At 38.6% G+C, this 20,088-nt stretch overlaps 1 protein-coding gene across 1 annotated transcript in view; it reads left to right on the top strand.

Annotated features, from left to right (window-relative positions):
• Positions 1 to 20,088, top strand: part of LOC145414620 (uncharacterized) — a 784,070-nt gene that overhangs the window by 660,484 nt on the left and 103,498 nt on the right. Inside the window, exon 14 of the mRNA XM_080284146.1 lies at positions 13,247 to 13,442. Coding sequence (XP_080140272.1) covers positions 13,247 to 13,442 — 196 coding nt within the window. The remainder of the gene's footprint in view (positions 1 to 13,246; positions 13,443 to 20,088) is intronic.

The raw sequence follows: 20,088 nt of genomic DNA, 5'->3' as shown, positions 1-20,088 counted from the left end.
CCTAGGGCGGATCATGGCCACTATCAATTTTTTCATCATCTCCTCATCCATATAATGAAATGCTACTCTTATGTTAGGAGTTTATAAGTCTCTCAAACTATCTTATTAATGTGCTTTTCAGGTGACAAACTATCTTGGACCAGCACTCCTAAGTCTTTCTCTTCTCTTCTTTTTGTGATTAATTCATTACCCAACAAATAATTCATTGATGGGCTCCTGGTACTTTTACCCATTTCCAATATTTTACATTTCTTTACATTAAATTTCATTTCCCACTTCTGGCTCCAATCATGTATCCTATCCAGATCCTCCTGCAGCATTTTACAATCCTCCTCAACCTCTACCTTCCTCAAGATCTTTACATCATCAGCAAACAGACTTGCATAACTGTTCACTCTATCTACCATATCATTTACGTTAATCAGGAACATTACTGGCGCCAACACCGAGCCTTGGGGGACTTCACTTGTTATTTCCCTCCATCCAGGCATCCTATCCTTTATTACTGTCCTCATTTGTCTGTCTCTCAAAAAGTCTTTCATCCATTCCAGGAGTTTCCCCTTCAGTCCTCCTATATATTCTAGTTTCCACATTAGTTTCTTATGAGGTACCTTGTCAAAGGCCTTCTCTAAGTCTAAGTACACACAATCCGCCCAACCATCTCTCTCCTGTACCACGTCAATCGCTCTTGAGTAAAAGCTCAACAAGTTAGAAACACATGGCCTTCCACTTCTGAATCCAAACTGACCTTCGGCCAAAATATTAATTTCTTCTAGATATTTTATCCATCTGTCTTTAAGGATTCTCTCGCACAATTTTGTGACCATTCTGGTTAGAGTCACTGGTCTATAATTCAGGGGTTCTTCCCTGTTTCCTCCCTTATAAATTGGTACCACATTTGCCCTCTTCCATTCTTGTGGCACTTTCCCCTCTTCCAGAGAACACATGATTAAACTGTGAATTTTATCTGCCAGTTGTTCTCTGCATTCCTTCAGTACCTAATTAGAAATTCCATCAGGTCCTGGGGCTTTCCTTACATCTTGAGTTTCCAATAATTTGTACACTTCCTGTACCTCCACTTTTATATATCTTTTATCACCCGTACATTTCTAGTCACTCCCTCCCCTTCCACAAACTCTTTTTCATTAGTGAAAACTGATTGGAAACATTTATTCATTATTTCAGCTTGCATTGCTGCATCTTTATAGACCTCTCCTTCTACTTTCAGTTTAGTGATTCCTTCCCTTTGTTTCAATTTGCCATTAACAAATCAATAAAACAGTTTGGGTTCATCCTTGCATTTGTCAATTATACCTTTTTCAAAATTCCTTTCTTCTTCTCTACGTATTCTTGTGTAATCATTTCTAGTTCCTTTATATTCTTCCTTTGTTCTGGTGTTTCCCCTCTTTCTCCAGTTGTTCCACGCCTTATTTCTTTCTTTTTTTGCTATCATACACCTTCAATTAAACCACTCCTTTTTCCTGTTTTCTTTCCCTCTTACTCTTGGTACAAATTTTTCCACTCCCAAATTGTAGAGGTGTAGAAAGATATCCCACTTCCTTTGTATCTCTCTTGTTTCTCTGAAATATCTCCAGTCCGCATTTTCAAAAAAGTTTCTCAGTCCTGTGAAATTAGCTTTCCCAAAGTTGTATCTTCCCTGTCTATGAAGCTCGTCTCTTGGCTCGACATTCCCTATTATCATCTGGAACTCAATGACCACATGATCACTTTTTCCTATAGGACAGAAATATTTCAATGATTCTATTACATCGGGTTCTTTGGTGAACAGTAAATCCAACCTTGCTGGTGTGTCCTCACCTCGAGACCGTGTCTCTTCTCTGACCCATTGTGTCATCATATTATTCATTATTATATTTAATAATATAGTGCCCCACGAATCCTCGCTGCCTCCTGAGTCCCATTCCTCCCAGTTCACCTCTTTACAGTTAAAGTCACCCACCAAAATTATATTATTACTTTTCTCAATTATTTTTTGTAAATAGCTAGCCATATCTGACAACATCTCATGGTATTCGTCATCATTCCATGCTCTTGTCTTAGGGGGAACATACACTACCGCCATATCTCTCTTGACTTTCTCTCCAGTTTCTAATTTCATATATATCACTTCAGCCCTGCCTTCTCCCATTTCCACGGTATCTACATTTATGTTGTTCTTCACTGCTATCATCACACCTCCTCCCGTTTTTTCTTTTCTGTCTTTTCTCCACAGTTTGTATTTACCATCTCCCAAATGAACATCAATATCTTCTCTTAATTTGGTCTCTACAAAGCACATGACATCAGGTTCATGTTCTCTCAAGAAATGTGTGTGTGTGTGTGTGTGTGTGTGTGTGTGTGTGTGTGTGTGTGTGTGTGTGTGTGTGTGTGTGTTCTTACCTAATTGTTCTTACCAAATTGTATCTTTACAGGAATGAGTCAAGCTCGTATTGTCCCGTGTCTTAAACCATATTTATCATACATATCCTTAAATTTGTGAATTGTTTTGGCACACACTATTTCATTTGGTAGTGCATTCCATTGATCAATTGCTCTGTTTGGGAAACTGAATTTCCTTACGTCTTTATCACCTCTCTTCTTATGCAGTTTTTTGCAGTGTCCTCTTGCTGATGCTTCTCCATATGTTAAGTAATCATTTATGTCTATTTTGTCCTTTCCTGATATGCACTTATATAGCATTATCATGTCACCTCTTTTCCTTCTCTCCTGTAGTGTTGGTAGATTCAGTTTATTTAGTCTTTCTTCGTAGCTTAGGTCCCTTAAGCTTGGTATCCATCTTGTAGCGGCCCTTTGAACTTTTTCAATCTTGTCTATATGCTTTTTGAGATGAGGACTCCAGACTATTGATGCATATTCCAAGGTTGGTCTAATGAATGATGTTATTATCCTTCTTAGCATGTCTTCATTTATGTATGTGAATGCTATTCTTATATTTGCAAGCAGTGTATACATGTTCCGTACCTTCTCGCTGGTGTGGTCAGCCGGAGATAGTCTGTTATTGATAATCACACCTAGGTCTTTCTCTCTTTCTGATGTGTATAGGGTTTTATTTCCTAACTTATAATCCCAATCAGGTTTTTTTCCACTTTTACCAAACTTGATTACATGACACATGTCCACATTGAATTCCATTTGCCATGTACTACTCCATTCATGAAGTTTATTTAATTCTTCTTGTAGCTCCCTACAAGAGTCTGTGCTAGTAATTCTCCTTTGTATTTTTGCATCATCTGCAAACATATTCAGATAGCTCTCATTTCCAGTGTTACTGTTTATATCATTTATGTACACTAGAAACATGATTGGTGCCAGCACCGAACCCTGTGGTACTCCACTAGTCACTTCTTTCCATGATGAGTAGTTTCCTCTTAGTACTGTCCTCATTTCTCTTTTTATGAGAAAGTCTTGCATCCAACAAAACAGTTTGCCTCGAATTCCTCCTTGATGGTACATCTTCCATAAAAGTCTTAGGTGTGGTACTGTGTCAAAAGCTTTCTTGAAATCTAAATAGATACTGTCCACCCATCCTTCCCTTTCCTGTATTGTGTTTGTTACTCTGTCATTGTAGCTCAACAGATTAGTAACACATGATTTTCCTTTTCTGAAACCAAACTGTCTTTCTGTTATCATACTGTGTTCTTCTAGATGATTTACCCAAGATTTTCTTATAAGTTTTTCTAATGCCTTGCTTACAACACTGGTCAGTGATACTGGTCGGTAGTTGAGAGGATTTTGTCTATTTCCTTTCTTGAAATAAGGGGACTATATTTGCTTTTTTCCAAATATCAGGTAGTTTCCCTTGACTGAAGGATTTCTTGAAAATTAAAAATAATGGTTTACTTAACTCCTTTGCACAGTCTCGTAACACCCAACATGAAATTTCATCAGGACCACTTGCTTTTCCTCTGTCTAATCTACTTAACTCCACTTGTATTACTTTCTCTGCTATTTGTATATCTGGTAGTATGTGTGGACATGTGTGTTCCACATATTCCCTCTCAAAATTTTTTTCTTCTGTAAAAACTAATTGGAAATTCTTATTTAGTGCTTCACAAATATCTTTCTCTTGTGTATAAGTGATTCCCTCGTCCGTGATGGATTGTATTGTATCTTTTACTTTGGTTTTGCTTCTGATATAGCTGTAAAACAGCTTTGGTTGATCACTACTTTTATTTATTATATCCTCCTCAAACTGTTTTTGGGCTTCCCTCCTTATTTTTGTATAGTCGTTTCTTGCCTGTTTGTAATTATTATACGCCCTTTCACTATTGTGTCTTCTGTATCTATTCCACAACAAATCTCTTCTTTCTTTTGATTTTTTACATTCTGTATTGAACCATTTCTGTATTTTTTTATCTGCTTCTTTGTGCTGTGGGATGTACTGTACTTCTGGACTCCTATTTCATAAAGTTCACAAAATTTTTTATATACGGCATTTAAATCTTGTCCTCTAAGCTCATTTTCCCAATCAACTTCTAAGAAATACTTCTTTAGGTCTTGATAATTTCCCTTTTTATAGTTTAGTCTCTTTTTGTAACTGTCATTGCTGTTTACTGTCATATGCTATCCTGAAGTTATAATTTAGTACTGCATGATCGCTTTTGCCGAGTGGAGGGTGATATATTAAATTGTCAATGTCATTTTCTTGCCTAGTAAATATTAGATCTAGCACTGAAGGTACATCAAGTCCTCTTTTTCTAGTGGTTTCCCTCACGTGTTGCTTTAAGAAAAACTCTCGTACGAGATCCAGGAGCTTTTGGTCCCAACAGCTTTCTTGGCTATTTATATCTAGAGTATTCCAAGTTATATTTGTATTGAAATCCCCAGTATAATTCTTTCCGATTTCTCTTCCATTTTATGTAGCAAGGATCTTATACTCTGAATTGTACTCTCTGCCAGGTCCTCATATTCATCTCTTTCCCATGTGTTTGATCTGGGTGGCATATACAAATTGGCTACAATTACTTCACCTTCAGATGTGTCGATCTCTACTGCAATCAGTTCTACTTGTGATGGTATATCTAGGTTTATTTCCTTGACTTTTAGATTTTTCTTAGTTAATATTATAATTCCTCCTCCTTTTTTTAAATTTCTGTCTCTTCTCCATATATTGTATTCCTCTAAGTTTAGTATGTCATTGGATATCCTTGGTGTTAATTTTGTCTCAGTTAGGCATATTATTTGTGGTTCATTTTCTCTGACATAATCATTCATCTCTAGTAATTTAGATACCATTCCATCCACATTTGAGTACATCAACTTTATCATCTTGTTTATTTACTTGTCATGACATGGTTCTACTACCTTCCTCCTTTTTCTTCCATCCTGTTTGTGTACCACTTTCGTACCTGCAATCCTATTACTTTGTAAAAAAATTTCTTCTTGTCCTCTTCTGATCTTCCCTCATTTTTTGTTTTTGCTTCCTCCCTTTTCTCTTTCAGTAATTCCAGTTCCTCTTGTGTTAGACATCTTTTTATCCATACATTTTTGAACTCCTCTTTTTCCATAAGGTTCTTTGCATTTTTTAGTATCTCTTCCACAGTGTTTACACTCTGGAAAGTCACCTTTAGAGGTCTTGTCTTGCTTTTCTCGTATTTCCCTAACCTTTTGTGTTCCTCTATGTCTTTACTACAGATTTCCTCTGATACTTCTTTCAGTAAGCTTATTACATTTGCCATCTCCTTTTTGTCTCTAGTGATTTTGTTTTTAATTTCTTCCTCTTCTATACCAGTGATTACTATTGATTTATTTATTTCTACTGAATCTCTGACTAACTTTGGATTGTTTTGGATTATTCTTTTCACTTCCTTTTTAATGTTTTTTTCCTCCACCCTTGTTTCTAAGTCTTTCTTTACTTTCACCATTTCAGCATACCTGATTTCTACTTCATTTTTGTAGCTTTGCACAGCTTCATTCACCTGTGTTATCTTCTCCTCAATATCACTGCTCTGGTCCATAAGACTGCTTGCTTGTCTAATTGTCTCTGTGTCATTTTTTAACTCTTCCATAACACTCTCGTGATTAACTACTGTACTTCCCATTTCACTCACTTTCTTCCTAAGCGTATTCAATTCCACTGTTAGTTCACTGATGGTTGTGTCTTTCTTATTGGCCTCCCTTCCCAGTTTTTCTATCTCTTCCTTTTGCAAGTGCATTTGCTTCTTTATTTCATCAATTTCATTTTTGAAAGCCATTTCTAGTTTGTGTTCACATTCAACCAGTCTATTGTGAGTCTCCACTTCAACTAGTTCTTGGTAGAAATCATCATTTTGCTTCTTACTTTTATCCCTTTTCTTTTCCAAATTTGTTTTACTGAAGTATGTATCCATTTTGTAATACTAAATGAACAGAGTATGTACTTACAGTGTGCACGCTTTTCCCGTCTTTCTGTTGTATAAACAAACCCAGCTGACTCAACGCATCGTGGTTCTTTGTTGTTTGAAACAGTCTTATTTAAACTTATTATTTCTTTCCCTTTTAATAATGAAAAATCATTTAGTCTAACCTGGTACAGAGCTTGACTCATTCAAAGATACTTATTTAGGTAATGCCTCTGGCTGTGTTGAGCTGGTATGGAGCGCCGGGGTACTTTCTGCAGTCCACCATTCTAGAGGATGAGGAGGGAGGTGAAGTGTGTTTAATTACCAAACAGCTTCATTACACATCCTCCTTTCAGAGGACGAGGAGGGAATTGAACAGGTGTTTGCATAACTAGGCAACTCTCCTGTCTGGATGTATTGATGCTAGTGTTTGAAGGTGTTCCTTTCCAGTATCACCAGTTCTTGGTAGTAGCTAAAAGTGACACAAACATGGTTCCTTGAGTGCCAACACTATGTGACATCATTGCCAGTTTGGTGCTTTTGTCACTAGATCTAGCACTTTTCGTATAAGTTTGGCATAGAAAAATCTTAAATTTTACTCTGTATCTACCTGTAGTGCATTTTGAAGTCCAGTTTAGCATGAAAATTTGATTTGTTCAGCTATAGCTTAGCATGCTTAAAAGTTCAGGATAGCATTTTTCAAGATTTCTGATTGGCAGCACTGCTTTGCGACTGTAAGAGGAAATACAGGAATACAGATTTGTGTAATATTGTTTATTTTAGTGTTTTGTTGTACCATATGGAGCAAAATAAGGTAGAGGAATGCATCTTGATTTTAATTAGATGCATGCACCTACAGGACTGTATGCTTTTTTTTTTTTAAGTAAAGAGAGATCTTTCTGATTGAAAGATTCATAACAATCTTCACTAAATCCTTCAGCCCCATGATCTCTGTTAGATTTTGTTCATGACTAGTGTGAGATGTTCAGTCTGCATAGTAGAAGACAGTTTTACAGTGGAGTCCCTTTTATCTGAAATTCTTTTACCCGTGATATGCCATTAACCATAAGCTTTACTGAAATGTTCGTATTTCGAATAACCACAAAAATCTGAAATCTGTCCGAAAATTCAAACACGGTGGGCTTGTTAGGTGCCACTAGCGTTAGTTTACGGTTGCTCCGCTAGTCACTAGAGTGAGTGTTGGTTGCACCAGCCCCTCAGTCTGTTCCCGCCATTTGTTGACTGTGTTTGTGCCCTTCTCAGTCTCGTGTAGTTACGGACCGTATCTTGTGAAATTTATCGTGATGACTTCGCGTAAAGCCAACCCAATTGGTGGAAATAAGAGGAAAAGAGTTGTGCTTTCTCTGAAACAGAAAATAGAAATACAGTATGTAACAAGATGGAATGTGGTGTGAACGAAAGTGTGTTGATGAAAGAATACAATGCTGGCTCAACCACTCTCTATGACGTATGTAAACAGAAAGAAAAACTTCTCAAGTTTGTGGTTAACTTGGAGGTGAGTACAGTACTGTTCCCTTGTATCCTACATCTTGTTACAGTATCTTTTTTCTGAAAAAATCGATTAAACGAAACTTTGAAAGTCCCATGATTTTCGGATAAAAGAGACTCCACTGTATTCAAACTTAGAGAGACCTCATACTGAATTTTATTTATTTTTTTATGAAACAATTATTCAGTCATCATTCATTTGCAGTAATATTGTAATTTTTTTAATCCTTAACCCTATAATTGTTGAGACTACAGCGGAACCTCATAAACTGCAGTTTTATGGGACTGACCACACGCTGCGATTTGAGAATTTCGCGAGTTAGAAATAACTAATCTTATGGCGAAAATTACTTATGGGTCTGTTGTCTGGAAAAGTTGCTCCCGTTATCCCCAAACCTACATCAAACTGGCCACTAGTGAACACTAACAGCCTGGAAGAAATGAGTAAGGTATATTTCATGGGAATGAACAATATTGTAAGATTCTTCCCAGACTGACTGACTACATTGCTTGAATGGACAGGGGAGGGGGGAGGGGTTCTGAGCTATAGCCTCTCAGCATGAGTTGAGTGTGCTGCTGCCTCTGTGCTGCTTCCTTCTCATCAACCCCCCTCAGGAAACCCTCAGAGTCCAGTGTGGGAGACAACTGAAGTGATGTCACCCTCAACTGCTGCCGTGTTGTCGCAAAAGTCATTGATTTGTTTAGATTACTTCTTTACCAAATGTGTCTGGCTCTTCCATATTTTCTGTTAAAATGAATCTTTCACAGGCTACTTGTTATTATTCCTGGATTGCTACAGGTACTGGGCATTTTTATAAACTTACCTCTGAAAGCTATAAATGAGGATTTAGAATGTGAGGTACACTGACGAATCCAGTCCAGAGATGTGGTTGGTAAACAACGTGGCCAGTTGGAGAGATTGTCAGTAAACACTGCTGCAGGTGACTTGTCCGCTTCCTTAAATACCCTAAAGTAGACATACAGTAAAACCTCACTTTAATGGACTAATTGGGGCCCAAGCTATCTATCTATCTATCTATAGCCCGACGCCCTAATCCCGCAAATGGTGGCCGCAGACAAAACGCCTCCAAGTCACTCTGTCACCCACCATTTGACTCCCCTCCCCCCAACTCACCCCCCCCTCCCTCATATACCTCTCAACTCCATCCCTCCACCTCATCCTCGGTCTACCCCTCCCTCTCCCTCCCTCCACCTCACCTACATACACCCTCTTAGTCAGTCTTTCATTCTCCAATCTCTCCACATGTCCAAACCACCTCAGTGTATTCCTCCTAATCTTTTCAACCACATCCACATCTACCCCACAACGTTCCTTCACTTCTTCATTTGTCAACCTGTCCCTCCACGTCACTCCACATGCTCCTCTCAAGTAACTCATTTCCACTGCTCTCACTCTTGACTTGTTCCCCTCTTGCAAGGTCCACGCCTCGCTTCCATACGTCAGGGTAGGGATCACAATACTATCATGCAGTGACTTCTTAACTTCCATACTCACCTCCCTATTTCTCATCACTGCTTTCAGTGTACCAACAACCTTTCTTCCCTGCTGTACCCTTTCACGTACTTCATCCCCCAAAGTTCCATCCTTACTCATCACACTACCCAAGTACTTGAATGCACTCACATTCTCCATATCCTCACCATCCAACCTCACTGCACACTCTGTGACTTCATTCCTCTCAAACACCATAACTTTACTTTTGTTTACATTAACTTTCAGTTTCCTCCTCCTACACACTGTCCCAAATTCATTCACCAAACCTTGCAACTCCCATTCATCTTCACTCAACAATACTGTATCATCAGCAAACAGCAACACTGGAAGCTTCCAAATCTCACCCTCATTCATTAGGGCCAGCCCCACATCCACTGCCCTACCTTGCACCTCCTTTACAACCCCATCCATATATATATTAAACAGCCATGGAGACATCACACACCCCTGTTTCAGTCCCACATTGAGATCAAAGAACTCACTCAGCTCACCATCCACTCGCACCGTAACCCTAGCTCCCTCGTACATACTCTTCACAGCACTCAACAATTTCCCCTCCACTCCATATATTCTTAATACCTTCCACATACCTTGCCTATCTATTCTGTCATAAGCTTTCTCCAAGTCCATGAAGGCAGCATACACTTTCCTTCCCTTCTCTAGATACTTCTCCACTAAACATCTTAGAACAAATATCTGATCTACACACCCTTTTCCATTCCTAAATCCCCTTTGTTCTTCTCCAACTAGCTCCTCTGTCATATGCCTAACCCTATCAATGAGTATTCTACCATATATTTTACCAGTCACACTAAGAAGGCAAATACCCCTATGGTTACCACATACTTCTCTCTCCCCTTTTCCTTTGTACAGAGGAACAATTATACCTGATTTCCAGTCCTCTGGAACCCTTCCCTCTTCCCAAGCCAATCTACACAACTTCCATATCCACTCCACAACAATCTCACCCCCATACCTAAGCATTTCACCACACACTCCATCAATTCCTGGGGCCTTTCCCAGCTTAATCTTCTTCATCGCTTCCACTACTTCCGACCTACTGATCTCTTCCTCCCTCCTCTCATCTCTTCTTCTCCCAGCCATTCCCCAACCACTTATACTCACACTGCTCTCACTCTCTACACTCAACAAATCCTCAAAGTGCTCCTTCCATCTTCTCAATTTCACTCTCTTCTCCACCAACAATCTATTATTCCTATATTTCACTCCCCTACTATTTCCCCTTTCACCTTGCCTTACTTTCTTTACCTCCTTCCAAAGCAATTTCTTACTCTCCCTCCATTTCACACTCAGATTCCTCCCAAACTCTTCATCCACTTTCTTCTTACTCTCCTTCACCAGTCTCTTAACCTCCCTTCTCCTGCTCACATATACCTCTCTCTTCTCTCTCTGATCTTCTCCCCTACCTCTACTGGCCAACCATTCATCATATGCCTTCTTCTTTTGTTCCACAGCTCGTTTCACCTCATCATTCCACCATGCTGTCCCTTGTACACCCTTGCATCTCCTCCTCACTCCACAGACCGCCTCACACGCTGCGCTTATCTCTTCCGTGAATATCTTACATACGTCTTCCACCCCTTCCATCTGCTCTAGCTCATACCTTCCCAATCTTTCTTCCACTATGCTCTTATACTCTGTCATTTTCTCACTGTCTTGCAATTTCTTCACTCTTCTCACAGGAGCTGCTTCCTCCTGTCTTCCCCTTCGTCTCCTCGACCACTTTCTTTGCAGCTCTACCTTGGCCATCACTAAGTGATGGTCCGAGACTCCATTCCCCCACCCTCTCCACACCCTTGCATCCAACACTTGTCTTCTCATTCGCTCATCCACACACACGTAGTCTATCATTGCCTTTCGTTCAACAAGTTCACCATCCATCCTCCTCATATCCTCTCCATGTATACCGGTGGATCATCTTATGACGAAAGTAGGTGTTGGCTATTGCCAACCCCTGACCAGCACAGATGTCCACCAAAGCACTACCATTCCCATCTACTTCAGCTGGCACACCCCACTGACCAACCACTCCATCCACTCGTACATTCCCAAGCCATTCCAAAAAAAAGCAAAAGTCTGATAAAAGTGACACGAGGGATCAGAAAAGCGTCACGCTTGAGGCTGCATTTGCAAATTTCGTATAATTTCCGTGAATTAGTGATATTGCAAATTGTTGCATGATGTTGCCGCATATTATGAATCTGTTATTTAGTATCGCGTGATTTAGGAGATTCGACTGTACTCGAGTATTGTATTCTATCCAACACCAAATTATTTTCTTCAGCTGAGAGTCAGTAATTGAAATCTGAAAGAGTTAAAACTGTAACCACTTACGCATTTAATGTGAGGACAACTTTGATATTCCATTCAAACTGTTGACAAATTGTTTTGCTTCATTACATCATAGGAGCTTGAGGGAGTTACTGACAGCACTGCCTTTGTTTTGTACAAGAGATTGTATTTACATTTACAGCACAAAGACTGTATAGACCAGCATCGATTTTTCCCTATGTTCTTTATGAATGTTTATAAAGATAGACCACAATTCATATTGTCTGTGTAATGTGAAGCATTTGCTTACATGGTCCATTGTAGTTTTGGATATATAGATTTCATGATTTATGACATCATGGTGTTATGGTTTTGCTACCAACAATATTGGGGAAGAAACAAACACAGTTTTGTCACCAATAATGATTCATATTGTATATTGCTGGTAACATTTCATACTGCCTCTACATTATTTTTTTAGGTATTGATAAACATTATTTGATGATTTAAGTTATACAGTAAATCCTTCATAAGTCAAACTACATGTGGCTTTAGGGTAGTTTGCCTTATTGAATTTTCCAACTAACCAGAAGTCCATCCATCCATCCATCATCCAATCCTACATTGCCCCATGAGGAGCGTAGGAGCCCGGCGCTAGGCAGTTGGTCCTGACATTTAAGATGAGAGTGACCAGCCTCACTCATCCCTGTGTGGCATTACATGAGCAATCAACCCCAACCACCCTATGGATATAAACCTTCACCGGCTCAATCCGATTATAGCACAATAATTACCGTACCAACTAAACCACCAGGCACCAAAATTTGGTTATATGGTTACCACCCAGCATAGTAAATGGTTTCCTGGTGTACAGGAAACCATTTGGCTTGTCATTCAGTGTAAAGTCACCCACAGGGAGAAGGAAGAGGAAAGAATGAAGGAAAGAAAGACAGAAGAGGGAATGTAAAGTCACCCGTAGGCAGAAGGACAAGGAAAGAATGAAGAAAAGAAAGACAGAAGAGGATGGAAGGAAAGAAGGATGGAGGAGAGGAAAGGGCAGACACCCGAGAGCAGCACTACATCAAGTGAGTGGATGGTGAGTGCCCCCACCTACCACAAAAAAAAAAAAAAAAAAAAAAACTATATTACCCTAGCCAATAATTGCAAATTATATGTGATTACTTGTTTATTAACACTAAAGTAAGGAAGCATATATAAAGCAATAAAAATAAGCACTAAAAACAATTTGGTACATGTCATAGCTTAGGCTAGGATAGGAGGTTGCATAGGTGGAGATGTGCAACAGACACTTAATTACATAAAGTTCTGCATTTATTTACATCACTTTACAATCAGTTAAACTAAAATGTAACACTTGGAATATAATAAACTAATATGTAGTGCTTGGAATATAAGAAACTAAAATGTAACTCTTTGAATAAACACTTCACACTTCGGTCAGAGTTTGAGTTACTGGAAATTCTACTTTCTGCGGGGTTGACTTATCGAGGTTTTACTGTATGTAAATGACACATTATTCAGCCCAATCTTGTCATGTTATAATAAGTTGTTTTGTTGTGCAATGCAGGGTGGGAGAAAGAGAGTGGACCTGAGTGTGGAGGAAGCCCCAGACATCCCCTTATCGCAACTGAAAACCTACCTCCCATGGACCCACTTTCACCTCATGCTAGGTTCAGGGGGCGCCGAGGCTCCATACCATTTGATCTTCCTGGATTTGATCTTGGACCAGAGGCTGCATGGGTTAAGGAGCAGTCAGAAAAGAGGTGTGTATTTGTTTATGTGTGTCTGTGGATGTACACCCACAAGCATTTCCTCTTGTTACAGTGAGCTATGTCTATCCATTCTCTCTGATTGTGAATCCTGCTTTAGTTAACACATTAACTCATGTTTTGAGCTTCCATTGGTGAAGGGGGAAAGGGTAGTCTGGATAAGTCTAGAACCAGGGGTTTGTCAGAGGGATGGTGAGCCATACAAGGTCTGTCCAAAAAGAAACCAGACATTTAAAATAGCGCACCAACTAGCCAGCTTAATATGATTGTGACAGGAATGCTGTGTGGCAGTGACTTTGAGCCTTAGTCTAACACTAGCCGCATCATGCCATGTCGCGTGGTCATTGAGGTACACATGTTTGAGTAAATGTGTGTTTAGTGAACTTGACAATTTGTTGCAAGTTGAAGAGTGAAGGATCTTGAATGTGTTTGTGTGAAATTCTATTTCAGATTGGGAAAAACTTTTATGGAGAATTTTTAGATGTTGCAACAGGCCTATGGGGAGGATTGTTTGAGCTATATGCAATGTCACAAGTAATTTTAGCTGTTCAAATTGGGAAAAACATCCACTGAAGACGATCCCAAATATGGATGGCTTACCTTATGAACAGATAACGATCATGTTGAGAAAGTGCATGCTGTGATCCATGAAAATCATTGCCTGACTGTCTGTGAAGTTTCTTAAGAAGTAGACATCTGTAAAAGTTCGTGCCACATTATTTTTACTGAAAAACTGAAAAAGCATTGTGTTGCCTGCCACGTTTGCTTACAGCTAAGCAAAAAGAGAACCATGTCATTCGGTCAGGAGCTGTTTGATTGTTAAAATGCTGATGAAAACTTTCTGAAAAATGTCATAACAGGTGATGAAACGTGGACATATGGCTATGATGCCGAAACAAAAGGGCAGTCGTTACCGTGATTTTGAACATCATCACCATGACCAAAAAAAAGGCACATCAGAGTTTCTCAAATGTGAAAGTGATGTTGATCATCTCTGGATTGAAAGGACGTCTTTCATCATGAACTTGTTCCACGTGGCCAGATGGTCGATAAAGAGTTTTACTTGGATGTCCTGAAGCATTTGATGGTGGTAGTTTGAAGGAAGAGGCCTGAGGCATGGACAAACAAAACTTAGATGCACGATGACAATGCACCTGCTCATGTGTCGCTCGTTACCCACGACATTTTGGTGAAGTATGAGACGACTGTCATTCCCTAGCAGCACTACTGTCCAGATTTGGCCACTGTGGGCATTTTTTTGTTCCCAAAGTTTAAATCCACCCTGAAAAGTTGCCAGTTTCAGTCGATGGAAGAGACAGACGAAAATTCATCAGGTGCACTAAACACAGATTCACTCAAGTGTGTGCAGCGTGTTGGCTAAGTGATGCGGCGTAATGCACATAGTGTTTGACTAAAGCTTAAAGTCACCGCTACACAGCACTCCCATTGTGATCACACTATGCTGGCTAGTTGGACAGACCTCATAGAGCTTAACCCGCCCCATCCCGACGTTTTCTGGGCAGTGGTACGCCGCAGTCCCAACATTTTTGGACCTTTTTTTATTTTTTGGCTCAAACATCCGCTTTTGGTGAGAAACATAGAAAATTCATAGAGAAATCGCTCACCTGAGGTTTAAAATACTCGATCTAGGTACGAGTACTTCCTTACCTGACTGGGTTTTCTAACAGGCTGGCACCAAAGAAAACGAGTTCTGTGGGAGGGTAACTATTTTATCCACTCATAACAGTATTTATTTATTTACTTGGTACAAATTTATATGTAGTACAAGAGTATATTGGTTTTCAAACAGTAATATAGGCATTATAAGCATTGTTTCACTCACTAACTCATCACCATTCATGACCTTTTTTTTCCCACATTACCTGATCATCATTTCTGACTGTTTCTTCCTCTAATGCTATGTAAACTTTGTCCTCCACATTGTCATCGATTGGGGAATCACTCTGGCCCTGAATGTCTTTATTGGCCAGGTCACTGGTAACAGGTGAATTGCCGAGACAATGGCGTGCGGGGGGGGGGGAGTGGTTATGCGGTGTAAGGCATTGTCCCTGCTTGGCATCTTGTAGAGGAATAGAGGAAGGTGTCCCGTGTATACGTGCCAAAAATTACTCGCGAAATCACTCGCGAAAATTGAAAATTGTGCAAATTAGGGACCTTGCAATGTTGCTGCATTAATTCACGTCTCCGGGATATGAGTGCACATCATGTGAGGACGTGAATTCATGTCTCCGGGACGTGGCGGGTTAAGGAGAGTATATAGAGTAGATAGATGGGAGTGGGGAAGAATTTAGTTAAGCCATTAAATTATATACATCAGTAATTATGTTAAGATTAACAGTTATTAGGTGTACTATTTTATATTATTTTGTGACAATTTTTTTCACTAATTTATGAGAGAACTGATTAATACAGTTCAATATAAACTGTTTGGACACACACAAGTACATGCTCGGCACTTTAAGTATTGCAAAATGGATACATACTTTAGTAAAGCAAATTTGGAAAAGAAAAGGGATAAAGGTAAAAAGCAAAATGATGATTTCTACCAAGAACTGGTTGAAGTAGAGACTCACAATAGACTGGTTGAATGTGTAAACAAACTAGAAATGGCTTTCAAAAATGAAATTGATGAAATAAAGAAGCAGATGCACTTGCAAAAGGAAGAAATAGAAAAACTAGGAAGGGAAGCCAATAAGAAAGACACAACCATCAGTGAACTAACAGTGGAATTGAGTACACTTAGGAAGAAAATGAGTGAAATGGCAAGTACAGTAGTCAATCACGAGAGTGTTATGGAAGAGTTAAAAAATGACACAGAGACAATTAGACAAGCAAGCAGTCTTATGGACCAGAGCAGTGATATTGAGGAGAAGATAACACAGGTGAATGAAGCTGTGCAAAGCTACAAAAATGATGTAGAAACCACGTATGCTGAAATGGTGAAAGTAAAGAAAGACTTAGAAACAAGGGTGGAGGAAAAAAGAATTAAAAAGGAGGTGAAAAGAATAATCCAAAACAATCCAAAGTTAGTCAGAGATTCAGTAGAGATAAACAAATCAATAGTAATCACTGGTATAGAAGAGGAAGAAGTTAAAAACAAGATCACAAGAGACAAAAAGGAGATGACAAATGTAATGAACTTACTGAAAGAAGTATCAGAGGAAATCTGTAGTAAAGACATAGAGGAACACAAAAGGTTAGGGAAATACGAGAAAAGCAAGACAAGACCTCTAAAGGTGACTTTCCAGAGTGTAAACACTGTGGAAGAGATACTAAAAAATGCAAAGAATCTTATGGAAAAAGAGGAGTTCAAAAATGTATGGATAAAAAGATGCCTAACACAAGAGGAACTGGAATTACTGAAAGAGAAAAGGGAGGAAGCAAAAACAAAAAATGAGGGAAGATCAGAAGAGGAGAAGAATTTTTTTTACAAAGTAATAGGATTGCCGGTACGAAAGTGGTACACAAACATGATGGAAGAAAAAGGAGGAAGGTAGTAGAACCATGTCATGACAAGTATATAAACAAGATGATAAAGTTGATGTACTCAAATGTGGATGGAATGGTATCTAAATTACTAGAGATGAATGATTATGTCAGAGAAAATGAACCACAAATAATATGCCTAACTGAGACAAAATTAACACCAAGGATATCCAATGACATACTAAACTTAGAGGAATACAATATATGGAGAAGAGACAGAAATTTAAAAAAAGGAGGAGGAATTATAATATTAACTAAGAAAAATCTAAAAGTCAAGGAAATAAACCTAGATATACCATCACAAGTAGAACTGATTGCAGTAGAGATCGACACATCTGAAGGTAAAGCAATTGTAGCCAATTTGTATATGCCACCCAGATCAAACACATGGGAAAGAGACAAATATGAGGACCTGGCAGAGAGTACAATTCAGAGTATAAGATCATTGCTACATAAAATGGAAGAGAAATCGGAAAGAATTATACTAACTGGGGACTTCAATACAAATATAACTTGGAATACTCTAGATATAAATAGCCAAGAAAGCTGTTGGGACCAAAAGCTCCTGGATCTCGTACAAGAGTTTTTCTTAACGCAACATGTGAGGGAAACCACCAGAAAAAGAGGACTTGATGTACCTTCAGTGCTAGATCTAATATTTACTAGGCAAGAAAATGACATTGACAGTTTAATATATCACCCTCCACTCGGCAAAAGCGATCATGCAGTACTAAATTATAACTTCAGGATAGCATATGACATAGTAAACAGCAATGACAGTTACAAAAAGAGCCTAAACTATAAAAAGGGAAATTATCAAGACCTAAAGAAGTATTTCTTAGAAGTTGATTGGGAAAATGAGCTTAGAGGACAAGATTTAAATGCTGTATATAAAAATTTTTGTGAATTTTATGAAATAGGAGTCCAGAAGTACATCCCACAGCACAAAGAAGCAGATAAGAAAATACAGAACTGGTTCAATACAGAATGTAAAAAATCAAAAGAAAGAAGAGATTTGTTGTGGAATAGATACAGAAGACACAATAGTGAAAGGGCGTATAATAATTACAAACACGCAAGAAACGACTATACAAGAATAAGGAGGGAAGCCCAAAAACAGTTTGAGGAGGATATAATAAATAAAAGTAGTGATCAACCAAAGTTGTTTTACAGCTATATCAGAAGCAAAACCAAAGTAAAAGATATAATACAATCCATCACGGACGAGGGAATCACTTATACAGAAGAGAAAGATATTTGTGAAGCACTAAATAAGAATTTCCAATTAGTTTTTACAGAAGAAAAAAAATTTTGAGAGAGACTATGTGGAACATGCATGTCCACACATACTACCAGATATACAAATAGCAGAAAAAGTAATACAGGAGGAGTTAAGTAGATTAGACAGAGGAAAAGCAAGTGGTCCTGATGAAATTTCATGTTGGGTATTACGAGAATGTGCAAAGGAGTTAAGTAAACCATTATTTTTAATTTTCAAGAAATCCTTGAGTCAAGGTAAACTACCTGATATTTGGAAAAAAGCAAATATTGTCCCCTTATTCAAGAAAGGAAATAGACAGAATCCACTCAACTACCGACCAGTATCACTGACCAGTGTTGTAAGCAAGGTATTAGAAAAACTTATAAGAAAAGCTTGGGTAAATCAGCTAGAAGAACACAGTATGATAACAGAAAGACAGTTTGGTTTCAGAAAAGGAAAATCATGTGTTACTAATCTGTTGAGCTACTATGACAGAGTAACAAACACAATACAGGAAAGGGAAGGATGGGTGGACAGTATCTATTTAGATTTCAAGAAAGCTTTTGACACAGTACCACACCAAAGACTTTTATGGAAACTGTACCATCAAGGAGAAATTCGAGGCGAACTTTTTTGCTGGATGCAAGACTTTCTTATAAAAAGAGAAATGAGGACAGTACTAAGAGGAAACTACTCATCATGGAAAGAAGTGACTAGTGGAGTACCACAGGGTTCAGTGCTGGCACGAATCATGTTTTTAGTGTATATAAATGATATAAACAGTAACACTGGAAATGAGAGCTATCTGAATATGTTTGCAGATGATGCAAAAATACAAAGGAGAATTACTAACACAGACTCCTGTAAAGAGCTACAAGAATTAAATAAACTTCATGAATGGAGTAGTACATGGCAAATGGAATTCAATGTGGACAAGTGTCATGTAATCAAGTTTGGTAAAAGTGGAAAAAGACCTGATTGGGATTATAAGTTAGGAAATAAAACCTTATACACATCAGAAAGAGAGAAAGACCTAAGTGTGATTATCAATAACAGACTATCTCCTGCTGACCACATGAGCGAGAAGGTACGGAACATGTATACACTGCTTGCAAATATGAGAATAGCATTCACATACATAAATGAAGACATGCTAAGAAGGATAATAACATCATTCATTAGACCAACCCTGGAATATGCATCAGTAGTCTGGAGTCCTCATCTCAAAAAGCATATATACAAGATTGAAAAAGTTCAAAGGGCCGCTACAAGATGGATACCAAGCTTAAGGGACCTAAGCTACGAAGAAAGACTAAATAAACTGAATCTACCAACACTACAGGAGAGAAGGAAAAGAGGTGACATGATAATGCTATATAAGTGCATATCAGGAAAGGAGAAAATAGACATAAATGATTACTTAACATATGGAGAAGCATCAGCAAGAGGACACTGCAAAAAACTGCATAAGAAGAGAGGTGATAAAGACGTAAGGAAATTCAGTTTCCCAAACAGAGCAATTGATCAATGGAATGCACTACCGAATGAAATAGTGTGTGCCAAAACAATTCACAAATTTAAGGATATGTATGACAAATATGGTTTAAGACACGGGACAATACGAGCTTGACTCATTCCTGTAAAGATACAATTTGGTAAGAACAATTAGGTAAGAACACACACACACACACACACACACACACACACACACACACACACACACACACACACACACACATTTCTTGAGAGAACATGAACCTGATGTCATGTGCTTTGTAGAGATCAAATTAAGAGAAGATATTGATGTTCATTTGGGAGATGGTAAATACAAACTGTGGAGAAAAGACAGAAAAGAAAAAAAGGGAGGAGGAG

This window comes from Coenobita brevimanus, chromosome 100, assembly GCF_032717465.1.
Source record: "Coenobita brevimanus isolate Jiangsu-jjx chromosome 100, ASM3271746v2, whole genome shotgun sequence".
In the NCBI taxonomy this organism is placed as follows: Eukaryota; Metazoa; Arthropoda; class Malacostraca; order Decapoda; family Coenobitidae; genus Coenobita; species Coenobita brevimanus.
The sequence above is the reverse complement of the archived record's forward strand: the minus strand, read 5'-3'. Positions and strand labels throughout refer to the sequence as shown.